Source organism: Palaemon carinicauda, chromosome 5 (genome assembly GCF_036898095.1).
Source record: "Palaemon carinicauda isolate YSFRI2023 chromosome 5, ASM3689809v2, whole genome shotgun sequence".
Classification (NCBI taxonomy): Eukaryota; Metazoa; Arthropoda; class Malacostraca; order Decapoda; family Palaemonidae; genus Palaemon; species Palaemon carinicauda.
In genome coordinates, this window is record NC_090729.1 from 111,146,728 (window position 1) to 111,172,054 (window position 25,327).

Below are 25,327 nucleotides of genomic sequence, written 5' to 3' on the forward strand. Positions count from 1 at the left end.
ATTAATAATAATAACAATAATAATTTTATTAACAACAACAACAATAATAATAATAATAACAATAATAATAAAAATTTACGTACGTACGCTATTTTACGCCTCTCTCTCTCTCTCTCTCTCTCTCTCTCTCTCTCTCTCTCTCTCTCTCTCTCTCTCTCTCTCTCTCTCTCTCTCGTACGCTTACAGTACTTATTCGAAATGTGATTTTTGCAACAAAGAATATTATTGGATGCAGTACTGTACTACGTACGTATACATACAAAAGATTCATGGAAAAGAAGCACATCCATTACAGTACACACCATTCTAATATGGTATGACTGCATCTGATTTGCGTTTCATGTTCGATTTAATTTTACTACGTACTGAATTATCGTATGATCACATTCTCTTTTCGTGTTTTATTTCTTTCTGTGCTGAATTATATATCATATGTAATGCAATGAACAATCAGTAAGAGCAGATATTACTAATTACAGTATTAATGGAATTACAGGTAACAAAATATCGTATTTGGTTATCTTCAGATTTCGCGGTATTTTCGAATTTTCCGGAAAATCCGCGATATGTACTGTATATATATATGGGTTATGGGAAAACCCCGCGAAGTGGTGAATCCGCGATTGTCGAACCGCGAAGTAGCGAGGGTTCACTGTATTCCAGTTTTGAGCTTTCGCTATGCAGGGGTTTTATCTTCATTTCAAAACTTGATCTCGTTTTGGATAGATTTAATTATGGTGACGAAGAGAGTATGGACTCTCTTTCACTTTTAAATGGCCGACCCTTCCCTTAGACGGAAGTGTTGGTGACGAAGAGAGTATGGACTCACTCTCACTTTTAAATGGCCGACCCTTCCCTTAGACGGAAGTGTGTTTAGGTTTTTGGTAATTTTGCTTAACAAGTTATAGATCTATTTATTTTATATCTCTCCGCCTTTATAGGCCTCTTCGATTAACTTTCCATTTATTATAAACTTATAAAAATTAATTTTTATGTTTGTTTATATGCGACCTTTCCTAATAGTAGGCGGTCCTTACTTGGAACCGAAGTTAATTAACATTGAGCCCGTCATATCTTATTTACCTTTTAAGAATTTATACTTTTTAATTTTAATGTTTTTGAAAGAATTTCTTTGATAGTCTCGTACTGTTTTCAAAGATGAACTAACGTTTAGTTTAGTCTCCGCAGTTGTTGACGTTCAGAACGTTCAACATGCGCTCTATCGTTACGATAGAGAGAGAGTATTTCACGGTTTCACGTTGCAGTAAGAGTAAACCGATTCTAGCGTTTCGTTCATTCTTTCTTAGCTTAAATGGTTTAAATTCTAAATAAAGGAACTTTTTATTTGGGAAACCTTTCAGTTTTTTCCTTTAGCAAATATGTTTTAACGATATATAATTGGGCTCTTCTCTCAGGTTCTAAGTCAAGAGAGAAGAGAGAGAGAGATAGAGACGGAGGGAGAGAGAGGAGAATAAACGTTTCGTTCAAGCGGGTAACGTTGTTCTCGTTTTTTACTCTTCTCCCTAGTCGCTGTAGGGGAAGAAGGTAAAACGTTTCTAGAGTTTTATTCTTGTTCCCAGGCTTTATGCGGTGAGAGATTTTAAACGTAGTTTATTTGATCTAGTGTTTAGTCTCTTTTCCAGCCACTGAATTCTTTATCTTTAATTATGTTTTTCTGTTGCATTGTAAAACTGTTTTCGCAATTACTACCTTTTAATGAAGAATAGGATTGCGTGTTTCAGGTACAAATCACTTAAAGTTTCGATTTCAGTGAAATAAGTGCAAACAGAAAATCAAAAGTGATAAAGTGATATGCGCAAAGTGTTACAGTGTTGCGTTCGAGGGTTCGTCTGTTCGTGCCAGTTGTTCACCTAGTCCGGGACCTCTTACAAGCTCCCAAGCCCAGGGGAGAAGTAATGTCGAAGGACTTATGGGTTCCACAGGCCTTGATCGACGAACAGACGTTTCCCTCCGTGGTTTCGGGTGTATCTACACGTTGCCGACGTGATCGCCCCACCCACACAAAGACGAGAGAGCCCATTTATTCCTCGTCTGCGGAAGAGGTTTCTCGTAGAAACCATGGACCAAATCTTGCAGCTTTTTAAGTGCAAGTCGGTCCCTTCCGCGCAAGTCCAACGGCCTAGGTGTAGCCACTGGGTCAGTTCGGACTCGCTGCAGTCATCCGACGACTGCACACCTCCCAAGAGAGGCAAGGTGGTACCGCAACAGGCAGTAACTCCGTCTGTTGCCGCACCAGCTGTTTTAGACCCTCAGTCACAACGGACAGTAGCTCCGTTTGTTGCCGTCTTTTGTAGACCCTAGTGGTCTTTACTGCAGTCTATGCAGACTCACTTAGCTGCGGTTATGCAGGAGTTTCGTGCGGAGAAGGTTTACATGCTCTCGTTAGCCTACAACCTGCCACGGTTGTGCGCCCAGCTCACGCTGAGGCTGCCTGCTCCCACACTCCGGCTGCGGAGAGCTCCACCTCCGATGCGCGATCGACCCTGCCAGACGCATGTTAACGTTAGCCGACGTGCGGCTCCCTCCGTTAACATGCGTGAGCTACCGCATCAGCAGTGGGAAGGTGGAGTCAAGCTGCCGTGTTTTGACGCGATGCGTTAGTTTCCACAACCTACGGCAGTCCCCACCACGCACCACCACTCCGCTTTGGTTGTTGCCTGCTCCCACACTCCGACTGCGGAGAAGGTTGACGATGCACCCGTTGGCCTACAGCCTGCCACGGTTGTGCGCCCAGCATGGCTTCCTGCTCCCACACTCTTGTTGTGAGAGCTCCTCCACCCATGCGCAGTCGACCCTGCCAGACGCATGCTGACTCCCACAGACACACGGAGCACTCCGTTGCCGTGCGTGAGCTACCACAAGCTGCCGTGTTTTGACACGGTGTGTCAGCCTCCGCAACCCACGGTGGTTACCGCCACTCGCCCGCAGCAGACTAGTCAGTCAGGAGTTGAGGCTTCCCCACACAGCTTTGGTTGTTGCCAGCTCACAGACTGTCAAGCAGTTACATGACGTTGCCTTCTGGTCTGCTACTAATGCACCAGTGCTGTATGTCCTCACGCACCTGTTGTGGTTGACAGTTCAGTTTTTGACAGTTCACAGACTGTCAAGCAGTCACATAACGTGGCCTTCTGGTCTGCTGCTTATGCACCAGTGAAACCCTCACTGAGATAACCTAGCTTTTCTCGGACATAGTTCCTGTAGATGAGAAAGTGCTGTTCTCCCTCCTTCTGATATTCCCTTGAGGACTCTGTCATTTGGAGAGGAGCCTTAAGCTGCTTAGCCTCCTATGGACTTTAATTAAAGCATAACATGCTTCCAGGGATGGTAAATGGTTCCGCTTCAGTCGCTAACCCCGTCTGTTGCCACACCTGCTCCCATAGACCTTGGGCTTTGTTGCAAGACATGCAGTCCAAGCTTAGTCCTTGATAGAGGATTTTTTACGGAGAAGAACCTTCTAGCCAACAACCTTCCTACCGGTTGGTTGTACGCCCTGTTGACGCTGAGGTATCCTACTCACGTCCGCCAGTTGAGATGGTTCCTCCACCGGTGCGACCCAGTGTGGGTTGCCAGTCGCACGTTGACGTTAAGCGACTCTCGGAGGTGGTTGTGGACGTTCAGTGTGTCACTAGGAAGACGTTCAACAACCAGCAGAGGTGACTTGTTGTGACGCAGTGCGGCAACCTCAGCAACCCGATAGGGGGTTGTCTGCACAACCCAGACAGTCTAGACAGTTTCGGGTTGTCGCTGTACTTCCTCGCGTCCCCATGGTTGACAGTTCACAGACTGTGCAGCAGTACCATGAGCTTGTGTCCGGCTCCGTCACGCATCCACCAGTGCGACCGGATTCAGCGAGTCAGACGTTGCCCACTCCGTTGCCGTTTCCTCATCAGTTTCGGATGAGGAACCCTCTGATGAGGACATGGCTGAACAAGACGATCAACCCCCAGCCCTGCTATCCATCCAGAAGATGCTGAAGAAGGAACACGGCCCTGTCAGGCTGTGGATGAGTCTGGTTAGGACACTGTCATCCGTGGTTCAATTGGTGTCACTTGGAAGACTACACCTCCGTCCTCTTCGGTATCATCTAGCTCTTCACTGGAAAAGGACAAGACGCTAGAAGCGGTCTCGATCCCGGTTTCCGGAAGATAAGTCTGGTCTGACTTGATGAAAGGACTTTATCAACCTTTGAAAGGGTCTTCCCCTGACTGTTTAGACTCCCAACCACGTTCTCTTCTCAGACGCATCGGACGTAGGCTGGGGTGCGACCTTAGGCGGTAGGGAATGCTCGGGATTTTGGAACTCGAGTCAAAGGACAATGCATTTCAACTGCAAGAAGCTTCTGGCAGTACGTCTGACCTGGAAAAGCTTCAGGTCTCTCCTTCAAGGCAAAGTGGTGGAGGTGAACACGGTCAACTCCCTGCTTTGATGTACATCTCCTAGCAAGGAGGGACCTACTCTCTGACATGGTACGAGTTCGCAAGTGACCTCCTCTCCTGTTCAACAGGTCTAGACTTTTCACTAGTAACGAGTTTCATCCAAGGCAACTTGAATGTCTTAGCAGCTTGTCTCAGTAGGAAGGGACAATAATTCCAACATATTGGACCCTCCACAAGGATGTATGCAAGAGACTTTGGGTCACCTGGGGCCAGCCAACCATAGATCTCTTCGCAACCTCGATGTCCAAGAGGCTCTCAATACTTTGCTCACCTATCCCGGACCCAGCAGTAGTTCTTATAGATGCCTTTCTACTAGATTGGTCTCATCTAGATCTATATGCATTCCCTCCGTTCTAGATTGTCAACAAGGTACTGCAGAAGTTCGCCTCTCACGAAGGGACAAAGTTGACGCTAGTTGCTTCCCTCTGGCCCGCGAGAGAATAACTTACCGAGGTACTTCGATGGCTAGTAGACGTTCCCAGAACACTTCCCCTAAGGGTGGACCTGCTACGTCTGCCACGCGTAAAGAAGGTACTCCAAGGCCTCCACGCTCTTCGTCTGACTGCCTTCAGAGTATCGAAAGACTCTCGAGAACTAGAGGTTTTTCGAAGGAAGCAACCAGAGCGATTGCTAGAGCAAGGAGAACATCCACCCTTAGAGTCTACCAATCGAAGTGGGAAATCTTCTGAAACTGGTGCAAGTCAGTATCCGTATCCTCGACCAGTACCTCTGTAACTCAAATAGCTGACTTCCTCTTATATCTGAGGAAAGAGCGATCTCTTTCAGCTCCCACTATCAAGGGTTACAGAAGCATTGTTGGCATCAGTCTTCCGTCACAGAGGCTTAGATCTTTCCAACAATAAAGATCTACAGGACCTCCTTAAGTCTTTTGAGACCACGAAGGAGCGTCGTTTGGTTACACCTGGTTGGAATTTAGACGTGGTTCTAAGATTCCTTATGTCAGACAGGTTCGAACCACTTCAATCAGCCTCCCTGAAAGATCTCACCTTTAAGACTCTTTTCCTGATTTGCTTAACCACAGCTAAAAGAGTCAGTGAGATTCATGCCTTCAGCAAGAACATCGGATTCTCATCCGAAACGGCTACATGTTCTACATCTTGGTTTTCTAGCCAAACACGAGCTGCCTTCTCGGCCTTGACCAATATCGTTCGATATTCCAAAGTTTTCGTATGGTTGGAAATGAACTAGAAAGAGTATTATGTCCTGTAAGAGCTCTTAAGTTCTATTTTAAAACCTTTACGAGGCCCGTCTGAAGCTTTATGGTGTTCAGTTAAGAATCCATCTTTGCCTATGTCAGAGAATTCTTTATCCTATTTTTATCAGACTGTTAATACGAGAAGCTCATTCCCTTCTGAATGAGGAAGACCAAGCTTGGCTGAAGGTAAGGACACACGAAGTTAGAGCTGTCACAACTTCCGTGGCCTTTAAACAAAATAGATCTCTGCAAAATATATTCGACGCAACCTATTGGAAAAGCAAATCAGTGTTCGCGTCTTTTATCTTAAGAATGTCCAGTCTCTTTACGAGAACTGCTACACTCTGGGACCATTCGTAGCAACGAGTGCAGTAGTGGTGGGGGCTCCACCACTACAATTCCCTAATTCCAGAACCTTTTTAATCTTTCTCTTGAAATATTTTTGGGTTGTCCGGAAGGCTAAGAAGCCTTTCGCATCCTACTTGATTTGGCGGGTGGTCAAAATCATTTCTTGAGAAGCGCCTAGATTAGAGGTTTTGATGAGGACCTTTAGTATGGGTTGCAACCCTTCATACTTCAGCTCCTAGGAGTCGCTCAGCATCCTATGAGGATCGCGAGGCTCAGTAAGGAAGACGTACTTAAAAAGGCAGAGTAATTGTTCAAGTCGTCTTCCTTACCAGGTACTTATTTATTTTATGCTTGTTATTTTGAATAACTGCTAAAATGAAATACGGAATACTTAGCTCATAATGTCAACTTGTAATGCTGGTCTCTACCCACCCCCCTGGGTGTGAATCAGCTATATGATCATCGGGTAAGTTTGATATTGGAAAATGTTATTTTCCTTAGTAAAATAAATTTTTGAATATACTTACCCGATGATCATAAATTAAAGGACCCACCCTTCCTCCCCAATAGAGAACCAGTGGGACAGAGGAGAAAATTGGTTCTTTGTTGACATCGAGTACTTGAGTACCTACTTGACAGATGGCGCTGTTGATGTACACCCCCACCTGTATAGCGATCGCTGGCGTATTCCGCCCGTAGATTTTTTCTGTCGGGCAGCAGGGATGCAGCTATATGATCATCGGGTAAGTATATTCAAAAATTTATTTTACTAAGGAAAATAACATTTTTGAATATACTTACCCGGTGAATATATAAATTAAAGGCCCTCCCTTCCTCCCCAATAGAGACGCAGCGGGACGAGAAGAATTGAAGGGTTTGTTTACATGCAGGAGTGGTATCTGGCCGATAGTTGGCGCTGGTGGGCACACTCGCAACCTTCATAGCGATCGCTCGTGAGTTTTTGAGTGTGTTTTCTGTCGAGCCGCTGAGCAGCAGCTATTATATATTCACCGGGTAAGTATATTCAAAAATTTATTTTATAATTAAAATATCATGTTGCTATACAATGATTCAACAGTAGCTCTTTTGTGTTTAAAATTAAAGGGATGTTATCGTACACTGTAATAGGAATGCTCGCAACTGGGCCGCAGAATCTTCCTTCTGAAACAAGAACATTGAAAGAACTTTATTGAAGGAAAGAAGATAAAGTTGGTTCTGTAATATAGGTAGAGGATTAGCCGAAAAGAAGGCACTGATTGTGGTTTTTGACAATGATTGCAATAGCAGCTCAGTTTTGGAGCCTTTGTAGTTGATTTGGACAGACCAGATCAGTAATTAACTGGTGGGTAAATATTGTCGATAGCACAATATTTCTAGTGAATAAAGTAAGAAGTGTTCTTGGTGTATTTATAGCTACTTTGAACTATACTGATGCAGTAATTAGGTGAAGTCTATATTTTTAGAAATTTTGATAGTTTAAAGTGAGTGTAAAAGCATACTGTATAAAAGGAAGCAAACACAAGAACACCACCTAACCTAACCTAGGGGTCTTTACCCTTTCCTACTTACCAATCAGTGGGAGAGGGAGGTCGGCAGCTATGCTCCCCCATCCCTGCTTAGACTGTTGTATTCTTAACTTACCCTAATCTCAATCCTGTGTTTGCTTCCTGGTCCGCTTCACGCCTGCCAAGGAAACACAATCATAATTTGTTATTACATGAATACAAACTCTTCGCTCTTTACCATGGATAGTATTTACTGTATGGTATATTTTCAGCATAGGCCTAACCGGAATCTAGCCATAAACTTTTACGCGAGGTGTCAACGACCTTCCGCTAGTTAGCAAGGGCAGTGGGGTTAGATCGGACACCTTGTTCGCACATTCATATACAGTACTGATATACATCACTTTTGTTTTTGGCGCGGTAGTGGAGACGTGCTGTTTCGATACTATTATTCGTCATTATGAATTCAAAGCGAGCTTGGCCTTCCTGTATGGAAAGTTGCCAAAATAAAATCTACTCCAGAGAAGGAAGCCACTGGCTCTCCAAAGAAAGCTTCCTTTTCTTTTTCAGATGATTTACAAACATTGAATGTGGCATCAACGTCTTGTTCAAAATTACAGGTTCGAACTCTCCTCCCAGAGGCGAGTGCACATTTGGACCTGCAGATACTCGTAGCTACAATGATGAAAGTCTCTACATGTACGCCATTGGAGAACTCGCTAACTGAACGTGCCCACTTACATAAACATTTTTGAAGCTTCAACATATGTGCCACCATTTGTGAAATAGGGGAACAACTTTCCACCATTTTACATTTAAGTCGTGCAGAATTTGAGGCTTGAAAAGGGTCTATGTCTGCCAAGGAGAATAGATTGGTGACTCACTTATCAGGGCCCACCACGGTCTTTTTCAGGTTTTTCTCCCCAATTTGCAGATGCAACAAGAGAGTGGGAAGATATCCCGAGCAAAGAAAAAAAGATTGTTCCATAATCAGGAGCCTAAAAGCTGTGGTGGCTAGGTAAGATCATAGAACGGCGACGCCAGCTCCTTCAGTATTGATGACTCGCCGGAACCGACTCCAGAGACTTCCTTCGATCATATCGGAGTAGCCCCTTCGTAAGGCGTCACATTTCAAGAAAATCACGAGCGGATTTGGAAACTCAATGGTCTTGACTTTCTTGTTACCAGGTCACGAGTAGATGTACTGCAGTATTAATAGAGTATTCCCAGGGTCACAGAATACTCGCCACAGATTTTATGTCTTCTTCCAACTAGGCTTGAGCCACACATGACTTTCTTAATAAACAAGTATCATCCAAACAGCCTCCCCCTGCCCTATTGAGGCAGAGAAAGTTTTATGTTGACTCTAAAGCACATCCAAGCACTCTGCCAACTTAACTCCTGGAGTCTCAAGCAATAAGCTCTCTTGGCTCCCTTCCCCATTTTTATCTTTAGCGATTGATCTGCTATGCCACGCCCCCAGCACTGTTAGACCTAAACTCAAGCATCATTGGTCGGTTTTGGCCAGGGAGACCAAGATAGAGACCCAGGTCTCATGGTCCAAGCAGTCGCTTAGGGCAAGGAAATCCTCCTGCTTGATTGTGTCAGCCTTCCCTCGACAACACAGGTATTATCATACTCAGGAGGCCCTTACCTCTCATCATCCTTTTGATCCAACAGTGGCATCACTGAAGCCAGGCTGGTCTTCAGAACAGTTAGTGACAGTCCCAGTTTCCTTATCGGCAGCAGAGGCGTTGAGCATGGAGATCACGGCCATAGCAACGATACAGGCGGCTTCCCTGGATTGACCAGTACTCTGGAACCATCGGTTTCTTGGCAGGCACTGAGGCTCTTACTGACCCAGCCAAGAAGCAAGCCCTTAAGGACATTGACCTGATAGGGGCTAGGGCAGTGGAGTTTCTTATGAACCAGACTGCCAACCAGTGGGCAAACTGGGTGCTTAAGCATTGAGAGGCAGTGACCTCTGGTTTCCACAAACACATTGGTTGTTGGAAGGGTCTTACCTTCCCTTCGCTTTTTCCATCATTGGAAATAGGTGCAGCGATCAAGAAGTGGCAAAAACAGCCCCAGGGCTTCTTCCTTCAGAAGGCAGCATCCTTCACCCAAACCAACCTTCAATATCAGGTAAAGGGACACCTTAACCAGCCCAAACACTGACGGACGCAGACAGAAGGAGCATGTCCTCGGCATTCCATCCTCAAACCCTTTCTGCGCAGTCTTTCCCCTTTTAACAGAACCAGAGCTGAGGTAGAGGCAGGGGGAAAGGTAGGAAAAACATCTTCACTAAGGAGGGCGTTTCCCACATTCCGCCTCCAGTGGGGTGATGCCTACAGGCCAATTGGGGTAGGTGGTGTTTCCCCGGAGCATAGAGATGGACAGTGGAGGTCCTCTGGTCCGGATATTTCCTCCCATTCATCAGTTCTCCTCGTTGTCTAATTCGTCCTCTAGCAACATCATCATATTCCCAGAGTTTGGTAGAAGATCTTGCAGGGCATGCTGCTAAATTGTGCAATAAAAGAGGTCGACAACCACTCCCCACGCTTCTTCAGTTAAGTCTTTCTTTTAAGGAAGGTGTCTGGAGGCGTGAGACAAGTCATCTTCCTCTCAGCCTTCAACAACGTTATTCTCCAAACACACATCAATTGGAGACAGCGGCCTCTGTTAGACAAGTGTTAAAGACAGCAGGATTTTATGGTTACCCTGGATCTGAAAGATGCTTACTTTCAGATCCCAGTTCATCTGTCCTATAGGAAATACCTCTGGGTAGTGGTAGCAGGCAAGGTCATTCAGTTCAAGGTTTTTGCTTTACCCTACCTAGATAGTCACATGATATCCGGCTCCCGGACGGAGGAAAATCACCAGGATCACATAATGTCTTGGATATGAGAGCAGCCTCCTTATTTCTCCAAGAGTTTTGCCCTCCTTTAGCAGATCACTCGGTGTTGATGAAGGACAACCCTATTGTGGCGTCATACATCTACAAACAAAGAGATAGATTGTCTTTACAGATGTGCCATCTAATAGTGAGGACTTGAGTAAGCAGAGGACAACGAGATTATGCTTTTAGCCCACTTCATCCTGGGGAAGAGGAACGATCTATTGCTCTCTCCTATTCCTGACCCCGAAGCACCATTTGAGGAAACGTTTCAGCACCCATGGGATGGTCTCATATTCTATGCTTTTCCACTGTTCTGCCACTTCAAAGAGTCCTCAGTCAAGTAAGGGACATTCCTAACCTTTTTAGTCCGCCTCATGCCAGGATTTTCCACAGTGCTCTGGGATCCCTTCGTCTTTAAGCGTTGAGATTATCCAGCTGTTCTCTGGGAAAGGCTTTTTCTAAAGAGATGCGCAGCAGGTGTCTGGATACCTCCGCGAATCATCTGCGGCTGTCTACAGGGCGAAGTGGGCCCACTGCTGTGTTGGGTGTCATGGTAGGAGTATTTCTCCTTTTGGAGCCTCTGTACCACTCATTGCTGACTTTTTGCATCAACTTCACAGGGAGAAATTCTGCTCCCATTCAACTGCAAAAGGCAATTGCTTGACCTTGAGCCAAGTCTTTAGACTAAAGGGAGTAGATATTTCTTCTTCGGAGGAAATTTCTATGCTTATTAGGAGTTTTGAGCAAGACCTGCTCTCCAGTTGTGAGCCCACCTTCCTGGAACTTGGTAAAGGTATTGCATTCCTTAAAGGGGGCACCCAACGAACCGTTATGGTGAGAGTAGTTATTGTATTTCGTCAAATCTGACATGTTACCCTTCCAAAGATTATAAGCTTTCTACTTCTCCAAATAAGCGCACCTACAATCATCATTGAGCCATTTTTTGTCTTTCACTGTGTATTTTAACATGAGATGGGTACGACTATCAATTATGTTGATCAGATTTTCATTTAAGAGAACAACAGGCTCAACACTTTAATTATACAATTGTGACCCATTCAAATGCAAAAGATCACTCAAAATTCCAATTGTCTGCTGGAGATTTTATATATATCTTACATGGATATAATACAGCAGGGACAGACAGCTCAGTCTTAATTACTAGTGAAACCAATGAATCATCAGACGTCCCACCTGGAGGACCAATGTTATTTGTTATAACACCAGGTGAGTCAATGTATACTAGGTCCAAGCAGTTACTAGACTTGTGAATAGCTTCGTTCATGATTTTCTCAGCCTGATTCAGAGGGAAAATACAAAGCTCTTAAGTGATGGAAATCAATTGGAGAAACAGAGTTTAACCACTCCTCGGGTTACTGTTGAAATCACCAACAAGCACAAAAAAAGCCTTTTCTATCATCTTGTATCTTATCCATAATGGTAAGAAGACAATTGAAGATAGAGTCATTTAAGTCTGGATTCCGATAGATTGAACACAAAATTTATTATGCCTCCACAAACCTTTATGGCCTGAATCTCATGACATTCACATTCATATCGGGACTTATCAGAAGCAGGGAACTTGGTCATAATATATACAGTCATTCCCCTTCCCTTAGGAATGGTATCCCGTTTAAAAATTATTGGTTTCTTAAAACGTGGAATAAGGAACTCCGATGACTGCTCATTTAAGAGCATACAGTAGTGAAATATATTGTCTCAAATATTGCCATAGTCCAAAAGTATTGTAATATATTAGATGACACTGGCGAAGTCTAGGACACTGGTCCCAGTTTTTGCTTTATAACTCCTGACAGAATAAGAATTAAAAGTAATAAAAAGGTCTTACAATATTTGAAAACTAACAATAATGATGATAAAAACATTGTGTCACAAATATATATAAAGTCACTTAAACTCACAGACTAAAGACAAAATGATGGATAAAATTAGTCAACATGATGGAGCTGGCACACCGTGGAAGGATAGCCACTTCTACTAAAGGGAGGACAGTAACAATGGTCTTGAAAATAGATACCAGAGAGGAAGATAGGGAATAGATAGGGAAAAGGCAACCTCTTTATAAACGACCAGGCATCTATGGCCCTTCTGTTGTGCCCACCCATCACACCATTTAAAAAACGAGAAGTTTAGAAAACAGAATAGTTTGCCTGAGTGTACTGTCAAGGAAACGAACTCTAAACCAAGAGTGTGGAAGACCATGGTACAGAGGCTATGGCACTACCCAAGACTAGAGAATAATGGTTTGATTTTGGAGTGTCCTTTTAGAAGAAGAACTTATCATAGCTAGATAGTCTCTTCTAACCTTATATAGTGGGAAGTAGCCAATGAACAATCATATAGTAGTTAACCCCTGGAGTGAGGAGAATTGTTTGGTTAGCTCAGCGTTGTCAGGCGTATTAAAGCTGCAGTAATGTTATTTTTATTATGTTTAGTTCCAATGCATTTAACCTGTTTTAATGTGTGGTAGAATAAACTATAGAAATAGTGTATTTTTTCTACTAGGCAAATCTCAGAAAAAAATATATGCTGAACTTTAGGAATAATTTAGATTTGTTACAGTTGGACCAGCATAAACAGTGATCTGAAGTCATGTTTTCACTCACTCCCTTCACTTTTGAACAGCCGATTAAAATGAGACAGAAGTTTTAAACTTGAATAATTGTTAAATGAACCTATGAAATTATTTTACAGAACAATGTTTGTGATGTACTAAATATGTTGGAAGTCATTCATTATTGGGTATTTTATAAGACTTATAAAGTTATTTATGAAACACTACTAAGAATTATTTTCTATTAATAGGAAGATGGTTTTGGTGCCAGATGAAGGCGAGGATATGTGGCACACCTACAACATCCTCATGGAGGGTGATCGCATCCGAGCGACCACCATCCGTAAGGTCCAACAGGAGTCAGCCACTGGATCATCCACATCCTCCCGAGTCCGCACCACAATCACTATCCAGATAGAGGCCATCGACTTTGATACGGCAGCTTGTGTGCTTAGGTGAGTGTTTTCTTATCAAAGTTGTAATGAAAAGCGTTTGCAAGGGTTAATCAATTTTAGAAACTGATTGTTACACAGAAGCCCTTTTGTGCTGTATGATAATTTTCATGAAAATTAATCATAAAAAAAATGGACTGAGAACTCTATTGTTTACATTTCAGAGTAAAGGGTCGCAATGTTGAGGAGAACCAGTACATCAAGATGGGGGCATACCACACTGTGGACCTCGAAGCAAATAGGAAGTTTACGATCTTCAAAGAAGAATGGGATTCTGTCACCCTAGAACGGATTGATTGTGCTTGTGACCCAGCTAAGGTTAGGAGTAACACTTGAGTTATCACCATTAAGAAATTGATATAAGGTTAATAGTTTGATTTATCTTTTTATAGAGAACACTGGGAAATCAGAAATCAGCAGTTAGATTTGGTTGGGGGTTGATTAAATTTAATGTACTGTATTTTAGATTCTTCAGTCAGTGGTACAGTAGGTTCTAGAAAAATACGTGTTCAGATTGTGCGATTGTTCTCAAAAATAAATTTTCTGTATCTGAAGTCATTCAAGATCTGTGAGTCATGCATTCATTCCATCTATTTTGGAGTTCTAGGGAAAAAGTAAAAAAAACATTCATAATAAAATCATTACATAATCAGTACTTGGTGAGATATCTTTGCTGCAAGAGCTAACCTATACACAGATGTGTAAATGCGTTCATTTCTTTGATATGCTTGGCGATGATTCGTAAACAAAGTAATGACTTAATATTTAGGTGGCATGGTTAGGAAAAGCATGATATGAAATTGCCTTTATTTAGTTAATTTTGGGTTTCAAACGATACAGCAAAAGCTAGCCTATATAATGATAGAATTGTGATTCACCAGTCATCCTGCCCATAGTAGAGGCAACAGTGTTTACCACCCCAGGATGGCATATGATATATGCTGCAGGTGGACTACATCTAAAGTTTGTTTCTGTAAAAGCAATCCTACAAGCGCTAAACCCAAAAATCCTCATGTGGACACTGCTTCAAACTCGTTTGCTTCTGATCATGTTTCCCTCTCTTGCACTTTCTTACTTAGTAAGATTCTTTCAAAAACACCAGAGTCTCTTCAAACAATTTAAGGAAAGTAACAGATCTAGAGTCATCTCTGTTTTGGCTGCTGCCTCTTAAGCTTTCAGTTTTTACAAAGCATGCATCAGCATCATTTTTATGCTGGCGAGATGAAAAAATGTGTCTCGATGACAATTTCTGCCTGGTTTCCCTACTGTCATGGATTCAGTGGCCATGTACTCATTGGGGCCAGTATTTTTTCTTGAAGGTTTGAAAATGTTTTAAGTAAACTCTACTCTTACCGTGACCAGAGCTACCGTCATCAATGTTGGAAGATCTTTAACCCTAATTGAACAATATTTGTTACCTTGTAGGAAAAATCAGTAGTCATGCAAATCACCATTCTAGTGGATTAGTAATCGGAGGCACCTTAGACACTAACAGGAAAGGTGAGTGACCTGTAAACAAGTACCCTGCTATATGTGGTAAAAGGAAGTGAGGTTGGTATTCCCTGTCTCTCTTTCAGTTTCAGGGGAAGAAAATTTCCAGAAATATAGATCATGGCTACGGATAGAAGCCAAGGCTGGGAGGTGAAAGCTGTAAGGGATAGCTATTAACTTCCCTTTATTGGAGTCAGGCCTCCCACAAGTATTGTGTTCAGTAGGTTTCAGTACTTACACTGTCGTTGGGCCTATAAAAGGTCTTAGGCTCTGGATGAAAAAGGTGGCATTAATCAATGCTGAAGAAGCAGTCATTAGAGGAGGTTCAGGATAACTTTTAATAACTAGGATTGCAGCTTTGATATGGCATGGTATGATAATGATATTAATAATTGTTACTATTCAGAAAATCTACTTTTGTTGAGCATTTAGCTTAGCATAAAAATATTTTCCACATACTTTATATTATGTAGAGATTGCAGAAATTTTACTCGGTTACTTTTGCCATTATAGATACTGTACATACATCAAGGTTAGCCTCCCTCTTCAGGATCATGCTCCTTATGCCTTGCAACTTGACTCATTACATATAGAGTTTGACTAGTCATCAAGCAGTTTCACAAGTTTAGGCCGCAAATTGTTTGGCCGACCACTGCCATGCTTATCTTCCCTCCAGTTTACAAGCTAGATTCAATTGAGCTCCTGATTCCTTAGTTTCCTTTGGACTCGAGTATCTTTACACCTCTTCCATGTCCATTATGGTCTTCTTTTATTCAGAATCTAAAGCTCTTATACAGTACTTTATAAAGTTTAATTATACTTTTTCAATATTTAACTTAGCCGGTGATTATATAAGCTGCAGCTCTGCTGCTCGACAGAAAACTCTACGGAAAAAATCCGCCAGCGATCGCTATGCAGGTAGGGGGTGTACTTCAACAGCGCCATCTGTCGTGCAGGTACTCAGTACTCATTGTAAACAAAGAACTCAATTTTCTCTCTGTCGTGCTACCGGCAAGACCTACTAATTCGCTGTTGCTAACTGGATTTGTTTTCACAACTATTTGGTGAAGTACACTATTCTAGTTTTGAGCTTTCGCTGTGCAGGCTTTCTCTTCAATAAATCCTTGCATTCTTTTTTTGATATCGGATTATTTGTTGATGACTTTGGATAGTTTTTGAATTCCCCTTTGACCAATTCAAAATGGCTGACCCTTCTCAAGTCCCAAAATTCAGGAAGTGTAATGCTAGGGACTGTTCAAGGCGTCTTCCGAAGGCCTCTATCGATCCTCACACCGTTTGTTCCAATTGTCGGGATAAAACCTGTCAATTGGAAGATCGATGTGAGGAATGCGTTGGGCTTTCGGAATTCGATTTTATCGAATTCCAAAAATGTACACGTAGGCTAGAGAGAGATAGAGTCAGGAGAAGTTCATCTCGTTCTGTTGATTTTTCCTCTCCTCATGCCCCACAACCTATTCCTTCCCCTGTAGTGGTTGCTCCTGATCCCCCTTCTGGCACTCAGGAACCTTCGATGGCTGACATGATGCGTGCCATCCAAGCTCTGGGTGAGAGAGTTGAGTCCCTGGCTAGTGACCGTAACCAGCTCATGGCGGACGTCAAGGAGCTGAAGTGTAAAAGTGCAGTGGGAAGTGGTAAAGTGAGTGATAGTGTTGTGGATAGTGTTGCGCTTGAGGGTTCGTCTGTTCGTGCCTGTTGTCCTCCTAGTCCGGGACCTCTTGCAAGCTCCCAAGTCCAGGGGAGAAGCAATGTCGTACGACCAATGGGTTCGAGAGGCTTTAATCAGCGAACAGACGTTCCCTCCGTGGTTTCGGGCGTATCTACCCAAGATCGCCCCACCCACACAAAGACGAGAGAGCCCATTTATTCCTCGTCTGCGGAAGAGGTTTCTCGTAAGAAACCATGGACCAAGGTCTCACGACCTCTTAAGCGCAAGTCGGTCCCTTCCGCGCAAGTCCAACGGCCCAGTTGTAGCCACTGGGTCAGTTCGGACTCGCTGCAGTCTTCCGATGACTGCTCACCTCCTAAGAGAGGCAAAGCGGTACCGCCTCAGGCAGTTACACCGTCTGTTGCCGCACCTGCTCCTGCAGACCCTAAGTGGTCTTTGCTGCAGACCATGCAGTACCAATTAACGTCTCTGATGCAGGACTTTCGTGCGGAGAAGGTTGCTGCTGCACCAACCTCTTGCCTACAACCAACCACACTCTCGGTTGTGCGTCCTGTGGACGCTGAGGCGACCTTCTTACGCACTCCAGCTGAGAGAGTCCCGCCACCCATGCGTTCCAGTGTACCCTGCCAGCCGCATGTTGACGTTCAGCGACGCACGGAACCTTCCGTTGACGTTCGCGAGGTACAACAACCGTCAGAGTTGTTTTGTTTTGACGCGGTGCGTCAATCTCCGCAACCCAGTGTGGTTGCCTCTGCTCGCCCACATCAGACTAGACAGTCTGGAGTAGACGCTGTGCGTCCCCGCGCTGCTATGGTTGTTGCCAGCTCACAGACTGGGCAACAGTACCATGACGTTGCGTCCGGTTCAGTCACGCGTGCACCCGTGCGACCGGACTCAGCTAACCAGCCGATACCTACTCCATTGCCGCTTCCTCCTCAATACTCGGATGATGGACTCTCTGATGATGACGATGCGGCACACGTTGATGAACCACATTCGGACCTTGACGAGCCCAAGTCCACGCAACCCTCTTTGGACTTAAGAAAAGTTCTTGCTCTGCTCAAAGAGATGTTTCCGGACCAGTTTGTGTCTGTGGCTCCGCGCTCTCCTCCGTCAGAGTTTGCTTTAGGTACGCAGTCATCCTCGCCTGCCTTTACTAGACTCGTCCTCGCACGCTCGTCCAAGAGAGCTTTACGAGTTATAGGAGAATGGATGCAGTCCAAAAAGAGTCTAGGGAAGACAGCCTTTACGTTTCCCCCTGCTAAACTCTCTTCCAGATCGAGCGTCTGGTATGCCACGGGAGAAGTTCTCGGCTTGGGAGTTCCTGCCTCTGCCCAGGGCGACTTCTCAAGTCTTGTAGACTCTCCCCGCAGGCTAGCCATGAGACGCTCTAAGATATGCTGGTCACCTTCGGATCTAGACCATCTGTTGAAAGGGATATTTAGAGCCTTCGAGGTCTTCAACTTTTTAGACTGGTGTCTGGGAGCTTTGAGCAGGAAGATCTCCCCGACTGAGAAGGAATATTCCTTGCTCATCATGTCCTGCATGGACAAGGCCATACGTGACGGGTCTAGTGAGCTTGCTGCATCGTTCGTATCCGGAGTCCTCAAAAAGCGTGAGAACCTTTGCTCTTTCCTGTCAGCTGGAGTGACACCTTGTCAAAGATCAGAACTTCTGTTTGCTCCTCTCTCTAAGTGCCTTTTTCCAGAGGACTTGATTAAGGAGATTGCTGCTTCTTTGATACAGAAGGACACCCATGACCTGGTTGCGTCCTCTGCCCGCAAAGCCACCCCTTTGCCTTCCTTGTCAGCTAGACCAAGGATGGACACTCCAGCGTCCCGATTTATTCCGCCCTTTCGTGGCAGAGCCTCCAGCAGAGGAGGTGCTCGTGCCGAAGGGAGACGTGGGAAGAAGAAAGGAACCAAGTCCTTTAAAGGCAGAGTCTGACTGCCAGCTTCTTCAGACAGCAGTGGGAGCCAGACTCAAGAACTTCTGGCAGACCTGGGAGAAGAGAGGCGCAGATGCACAATCTGTGAAGTTGCTCAGAGAGGGGTACAAGATCCCGTTTGTACGAAAACCCCCTCTAGCAACGTCTCCCATCGATCTCTCTCCCAGGTACAGAGAGGAAGACAAGAGACGAGCATTGAAACAGGAGGTGTCTCTCTTACTAGAAAAGGGAGCGGTAGTCAAAGTCCTGGACCATCAAACCCCGGGCTTCTACAACCGTCTCTTCTTAGTGGCAAAGAAGACAGGAGGGTGGAGGCTGGTGCTAGACGTCAGTGCGCTGAATGTCTTTGTCACAAAGCAGACGTTCGCCATGGAGACCACAAAGTCCGTTCTAGCAGCGGTCAGAAGGGAAGACTGGATGGTCTCTTTAGACCTAAGGGACGCATACTTTCACGTCCCCATCCACCCAGACTCCCAACCTTTTCTGAGATTCGTTTACGAAAAGGTTGTCTACCAGTTTCAAGCCCTGTGCTTTGGCCTAAGCACAGCTCCTCTTGTGTTTACGAGGCTGATGAGGAATGTAGCCAAATTCCTTCATTTAGCGGACATCAGAGCCTCCCTCTATTTGGACGACTGGCTTCTAAGAGCTTCTTCCAGTCGTCGCTGTCTGAAGGATCTAAAGTGGACTCTAGATCTGACCAAGGAATTGGGTCTCCTGGTCAATATGGAAAAGTCTCAAGTGGTCCCATCCCAAACTATTGTGTATTTAGGGATGGAGATTCACAGTCTAGCTTTTCGGGCTTTTCCGTCGGCCCCCAGAACAAGTCAAGCCCAGTTATGCATCCAGAACATGCTGAAGAAGGAACGATGTTCAGTCAGGCAGTGGATGAGTCTGATAGGGACACTATCATCCCTGGAACAGTTCGTATCGTTAGGAAGACTACACCTCCATCCTCTTCAATATCACCTAGCTGTTTACTGGAAAAAGGACAAGACGCTAGAAGCGGTCTCGTTCCCCATTTCCGAGAAGATGAAGTCTTCCCTGACTTGGTGGAAGGACAGTATCAGCCTCAGAGAGGGTCTGCCCCTGGCTGTTCAGACTCCCAACCACGTTCTCTTCTCGGACGCATCGGACACGGGCTGGGGCGCGACATTAGACGGTCGGGAATGCTCGGGAACTTGGAACTCGAGTCAAAGGACAATGCATATCAACTGCAAGGAGCTACTGGCAGTTCATCTGGCCTTGAAAAGCTTCAAGTCTCTCCTTCAAGGCAAAGTGGTGGAGGTGAACTCGGACAACACCACGGCCTTGGCGTACATCTCCAAGCAAGGAGGGACCCACTCTATGACGTTGTACGAGATCGCAAGGGACCTCCTCACCTGGTCAAAAGATCTAAACATTTCACTAGTAACGAGGTTCATCCAAGGCAACTTGAATGTCATGGCAGATTGCCTCAGTCGGAAGGGACAAATCATTCCAACAGAATGGACCCTACACAAGGATGTGTGCAAGAGACTTTGGGCCACATGGGGCCAGCCTACCATAGATCTCTTCGCAACCTCGATGACCAAGAGGCTCCCAATATATTGCTCACCAATCCCGGACCCAGCAGCAGTTCATATAGATGCCTTTCTCCTAGATTGGTCACATCTAGACCTATATGCATTCCCCCCGTTCAAGATTGTCAACAAGGTACTGCAGAAGTTCGCCTCTCACGAAGGGACAAGGTTGACGTTAGTTGCTCCCCTCTGGCCCGCGAGAGAATGGTTCACCGAGGTACTTCGATGGCTAGTGGACGTTCCCAGAACTCTTCCTCTAAGGGTGGACCTTCTACGTCAGCCACACGTAAAGAAGGTACACCAAGGCCTCCACGCTCTTCGTCTGACTGCCTTCAGACTATCGAAAGACTCTCGAGAGCTAGAGGCTTTTCGAAGGAGGCAGCCAGGGCGATTGCTAGAGCAAGGAGGACATCCACCCTTAGAGTCTACCAATCGAAGTGGGAAGTCTTCCGAAACTGGTGCAAGTCAGTATCTGTATCCTCGACCAGTACCTCTGTAACTCAAATAGCTGACTTCCTTTTATACCTGAGGAAAGAACGATCTCTTTCAGCTCCCACTATCAAGGGTTACAGAAGCATGTTGGCATCAGTCTTCCGTCACAGAGGCTTAGATCTTTCCAACAACAAAGATCTACAGGACCTCCTTAAGTCTTTTGAGACCACGAAGGAGCGTTGTTTGGCTACACCTGGTTGGAATTTAGACGTGGTACTAAGATTCCTCATGTCAGAAAGGTTCGAGCCGCTACAATCAGCCTCCTTTAAAGATCTCACTTTAAAGACTCTTTTCCTGGTTTGCTTAGCCACAGCTAAAAGAGTCAGTGAGATTCACGCCTTCAGCAGGAACATCGGATTTTCATCTGAAACGGCTACATGTTCTTTACAACTTGGTTTTCTGGCCAAAAACGAGCTACCATCTCGTCCTTGGCCGAAATCGTTCGATATTCCAAGCCTATCGAATATGGTTGGAAATGAACTAGAAAGAGTCGTATGCCCTGTGAGAGCTCTTAAGTTCTATTTAAGACGAACTAAACCTTTACGAGGACAGTCAGAAGCTTTATGGTGTTCAGTTAAGAAACCATCTTTGCCTATGTCGAAGAATGCTTTATCCTATTTTATCAGACTGTTAATACGAGAAGCTCATTCCCATCTGAGTGAGGAAGACCAAGCTTTGCTGAAGGTAAGGACACATGAAGTTAGAGCTGTCGCAACTTCAGTGGCCTTTAAACAAAATAGATCTCTGCGAAGTATAATGGACGCAACCTATTGGAGAAGCAAGTCAGTGTTCGCGTCTTTTTATCTTAAAGATGTCCAGTCTCTTTACGAGAACTGCTACACCCTGGGACCATTCGTAGCAGCGAGTGCAGTAGTGGGTGAGGGCTCAACCACTACAATCCCCTAATTCCATAACCTTTTTAATCTTTCTCTTGAAATGTTTTTATTGTTGTTTTTGGGTTGTCCGGAAGGCTAAGAAGCCTTTCGCATCCGGGTTGATTTGGCGGGTGGTCAAATTCTTTTCTTGAGAAGCGCCTAGATTAGAGGTTTTGATGAGGTCCTGTGGTATGGGTTGCAACCCTTCATACTTCAGATCCTAGGGGTCGCTCAGCATCCTAAGAGGATCGCGAGGCTCCGTAAGGAAGACGTACTTAAAAAGGCAGAGTAATTGTTCAAGTCGACTTCCTTACCAGGTACTTATTTATTTTATTTTTGTTATTTTGATAACTTCTAAAATGAAATAAAAAATCCTTAGCTCATAATAATGTAAACATTTATTGCTGGTCTCTACCCACCCCCTGGGTGTGAATCAGCTTATATAATCACCGGCTAAGTTAAATATTGAAAAATGTTATTTTGATAATAAAATAAATTTTTGAATATACTTACCCGGTGATTATATATTAAAGGACCCTCCCTTCCTCCCCAATAGAGACGCAGTGGACCGAGGAGAAAATTGAGTTCTTTGTTTACAATGAGTACTGAGTACCTGCACGACAGATGGCGCTGTTGAAGTACACCCCCTACCTGCATAGCGATCGCTGGCGGATTTTTTCCGTAGAGTTTTCTGTCGAGCAGCAGAGCTGCAGCTTATATAATCACCGGGTAAGTATATTCAAAAATTTATTTTATTATCAAAATAACATTTTTTGTCAAATCTTGAGATTCTTAGTGCTGTTGCCAATGAAAGTCTCTCTCTCTCTCTCTCTCTCTCTCTCTCTCTCTCTCTCTCTCTCTCTCTCTCTCTCTCTCTCTCTCTGTGTGTGTGTGTATGTTACGTTTGATTTTTTTGGAAGTAGGTAACCTTATGAAAAAATAACTTTAATAATGTATTTTTATGAATTCTTCAACAGCATGCAGACTTGGCAGCAGTAGTGATGCAAGAAGGGTTAGCCTTTGTTTGTCTCATTACATCTGCCATGACTGTCGACCGCGCTAAAATTGAGGTGAACATACCTAAAAAAGGTAAAGCTGATGACACACAAAGAAAAAAGGTACGTCTTTTTCATCACATTCGTGCATCAATTTTCTCCATAATCTCAATTAATTTTTGTTTCATACCTATTTTCATACTTAGTTTGTTTCGACACCAATGCAAACCATCGTTCTTTACATTGGAAAAGATAACAGCGCAAGCTGGAACACTGCTAAAAACCTTTTAACGAGGTGTCAACTATCCTACCGGTTGTTGCCAGTGGGTAGCGGGGAAGTTGTAGCGAGTGAGTGGGGTGTTCACTTACTACAACTTCACTTTGATTTCAGCTTTGGTTGAGAGCAGACATTGTCTCCCATACTCCTGGAACTGACCTGAAAACTTGATTAATTATTTGCTTTTTCTTTTGCAGGAGTTTGCTGTGTGCTTGCCTTGAAATTTGCACAACATGCGGGTTTGTCTTGGCATAGGGGAGTGGTGCATTTATGTCTTTTCTAGATATGGATCCTCACCAACTTTGCCCTTTAGTGCAGAGGAAACTCCAGGAGATGGAAAGATCTTACGTTCTCAGTTGTACCTCAATTTATTGCTAAGATCCAAAATCTGTTGATAATGACAACCGATTTAACTTTTTCCATTTCGTCATTTAAGGAGGTAACTAATGATCCAGATAATTTTTTATTATGTCCTGTGAGGGCAGTCCGTCTTTACTTGAAGGGAACCGCATCCAGGCATCCCTAACTTATTTTGAAGCACAGGTTGAAACTAGAAGGGACTAGCTAAGAATACTATTCCACTCTGGCTACAAGTAATAATAATGAGAGGTTCATAATATCCGTGGTGTTGTTGCAACTTTGGCGTTCTGTAAAAACTACTCCGTAACACAGGTACTCTGTGCAAGTGTATGGAAAAGGCAGATCATCTTTCACTTCCCATTACTTAAAGGATTGCTTGCTCATATCTTTGGACATCTCATTAGGTCCTTTTGGTAGCTGCCCACAGTTGATATAAAGACCTATGCCCCTGCAGGATGGCTAGAATATTGTCCTGTCATCAGTTACTTCATCAAATTATGGTGTAAGAGTAGAATGAAGGTCTGCACTTGGGAATACTTACATTGATGGCTACGCGTGCAGGTAAGTACTTCACTGTTGGAAGATATATTGTCTTTATTAATAAATGGGAAAATGTGATAGCTATTCTACAAGTTGTGTTGCAAATGTAGCTCCCTCACAAAAAGAGAAACATCTTGTATCAGATTGCCGTTAAAACGTGCGCCGAGGTGAAGTTGATTGTCTGTCCTCTTTCTTCCTCAACTTCGGATGCAGCCGTCGTTTCTTTATATGTTTTCTTAAACAAGTAGGAATATGTTTTCTAGGAGTTACTGCATAGCAGGGTGCATTTTGAGCACTTGTCTCCGTTAATGTGTGGTATACAAACACTTGGTAAAGCTTGATTTGATTAGTAAAGTTCTCTGCTGTCCATATTGCATAATTTTAAATATTTAACTTAGCCGGTGAATATATAGCTGCAACTCTGTTGCTCGACAGACAACTCTACGGAAAAACTCGCCAGCGATCGCTACACAGGTTGCGGGTGTGCCCAACAGTGGCATCTGTCGACCAGATACCCAGCTCTTATGTAAACAAAGACTCAATTTTCTCTCTGTCGACGTGTCGACAAGACGTACTTTACTCGCTGTTGCTAAACTGGAGTTTTTTCACATCTAATTGGTGAAGTACTATATTCTAGTTTTGAGCTTTCGCTGTGCAGGGTTTTTCTTCACACAAATCCTTGAACTCTTTATTATATCGGATTCTTTGTTGATGACTTATTGATCGTTTTGTGGAATTTTCCCTTGACCAATTCAAAATGGCTGACCCTTCACAAGTTCCCAAATTTAGGAAATGCAATGCTAGGGACTGTTCTAGGCGTCTTCCGAAGGCTTCTATCGACCCTCACACTGTTTGTTCCAATTGTCGGGATAAAACCTGTCAATTGGAAGATCGGTGTGAGGAGTGCGTTGGCCTTTCGGAATTCGATTTTATCGAATTTCAAAAGTACACACGTAGGCTAGAGAGAGATAGAGTTAGGAGAAGTTCTTCTCGTTCTATTGATGTATCCTCTCCTCATGCCCCACAACCTTTTCCTTCCCCTGTAGTGGTTGCTCCTAACCCCCCTCCTGGCACTCAGGAACCATTGATGGCTGACATGATGCGTGCCATCCAGGCTCTGGGTGAGAGAGTTGAGTCCCTTGCTAGTGACCGTAATCAGCTCATGGCGGATGTTAAGGAGCTTAAGTGCCAAAGTGCAGTGGGAAGTGCTAAAGTGCCAAGTGATAGTGTTGTGGACAGTGTTGCGCTTGAGGGTTCGTCTGTTCGTGCCTGTCGTCCTCCTAGTCCGGGACCTCTTGCAAGCTCCCAAGTCCAGGGGAGAAGCAATGTCGTACGACGCATGGGTTCGAGAGGCTTTAATCAGCGAACAGACGTTCCCTCCGTGGTATCGGGCGTATCTCCCCAAGATCGCTCCTACCTACCTAAGACGAGAGAGCCCATTTATACCTCGTCGTCTGAAGGTGTTTCTCGCAAGAAACTTTGGACCAAGGTCTCGCGACCGTTAAAACGTGTCGGTCCCTTCAACACAAGTCCAACGGCCCGGTTGTAGCCACTGGGTCAGTTCGGACTCGTTGCCGTCATCCGATGACTGCTCACCGCCTAAGAGAGGCAAAGCTGTACCGCTTCAGACACTAACACTGTCTGTCGCTGC

The 25,327-nt window shown here is 44.4% G+C and overlaps 1 protein-coding gene across 1 annotated transcript in view; it reads left to right on the forward strand.

Annotated features, from left to right (window-relative positions):
* LOC137641396 (protein pelota-like) overlaps window positions 1-25,327 on the forward strand; it is a 74,283-nt gene that overhangs the window by 10,950 nt on the left and 38,006 nt on the right. Inside the window, exons 2-4 of the mRNA XM_068373918.1 lie at window positions 13,252-13,455; window positions 13,617-13,770; window positions 22,482-22,622. Of these exons, the coding sequence (XP_068230019.1) occupies window positions 13,252-13,455; window positions 13,617-13,770; window positions 22,482-22,622 (499 nt within the window). The remainder of the gene's footprint in view (window positions 1-13,251; window positions 13,456-13,616; window positions 13,771-22,481; window positions 22,623-25,327) is intronic.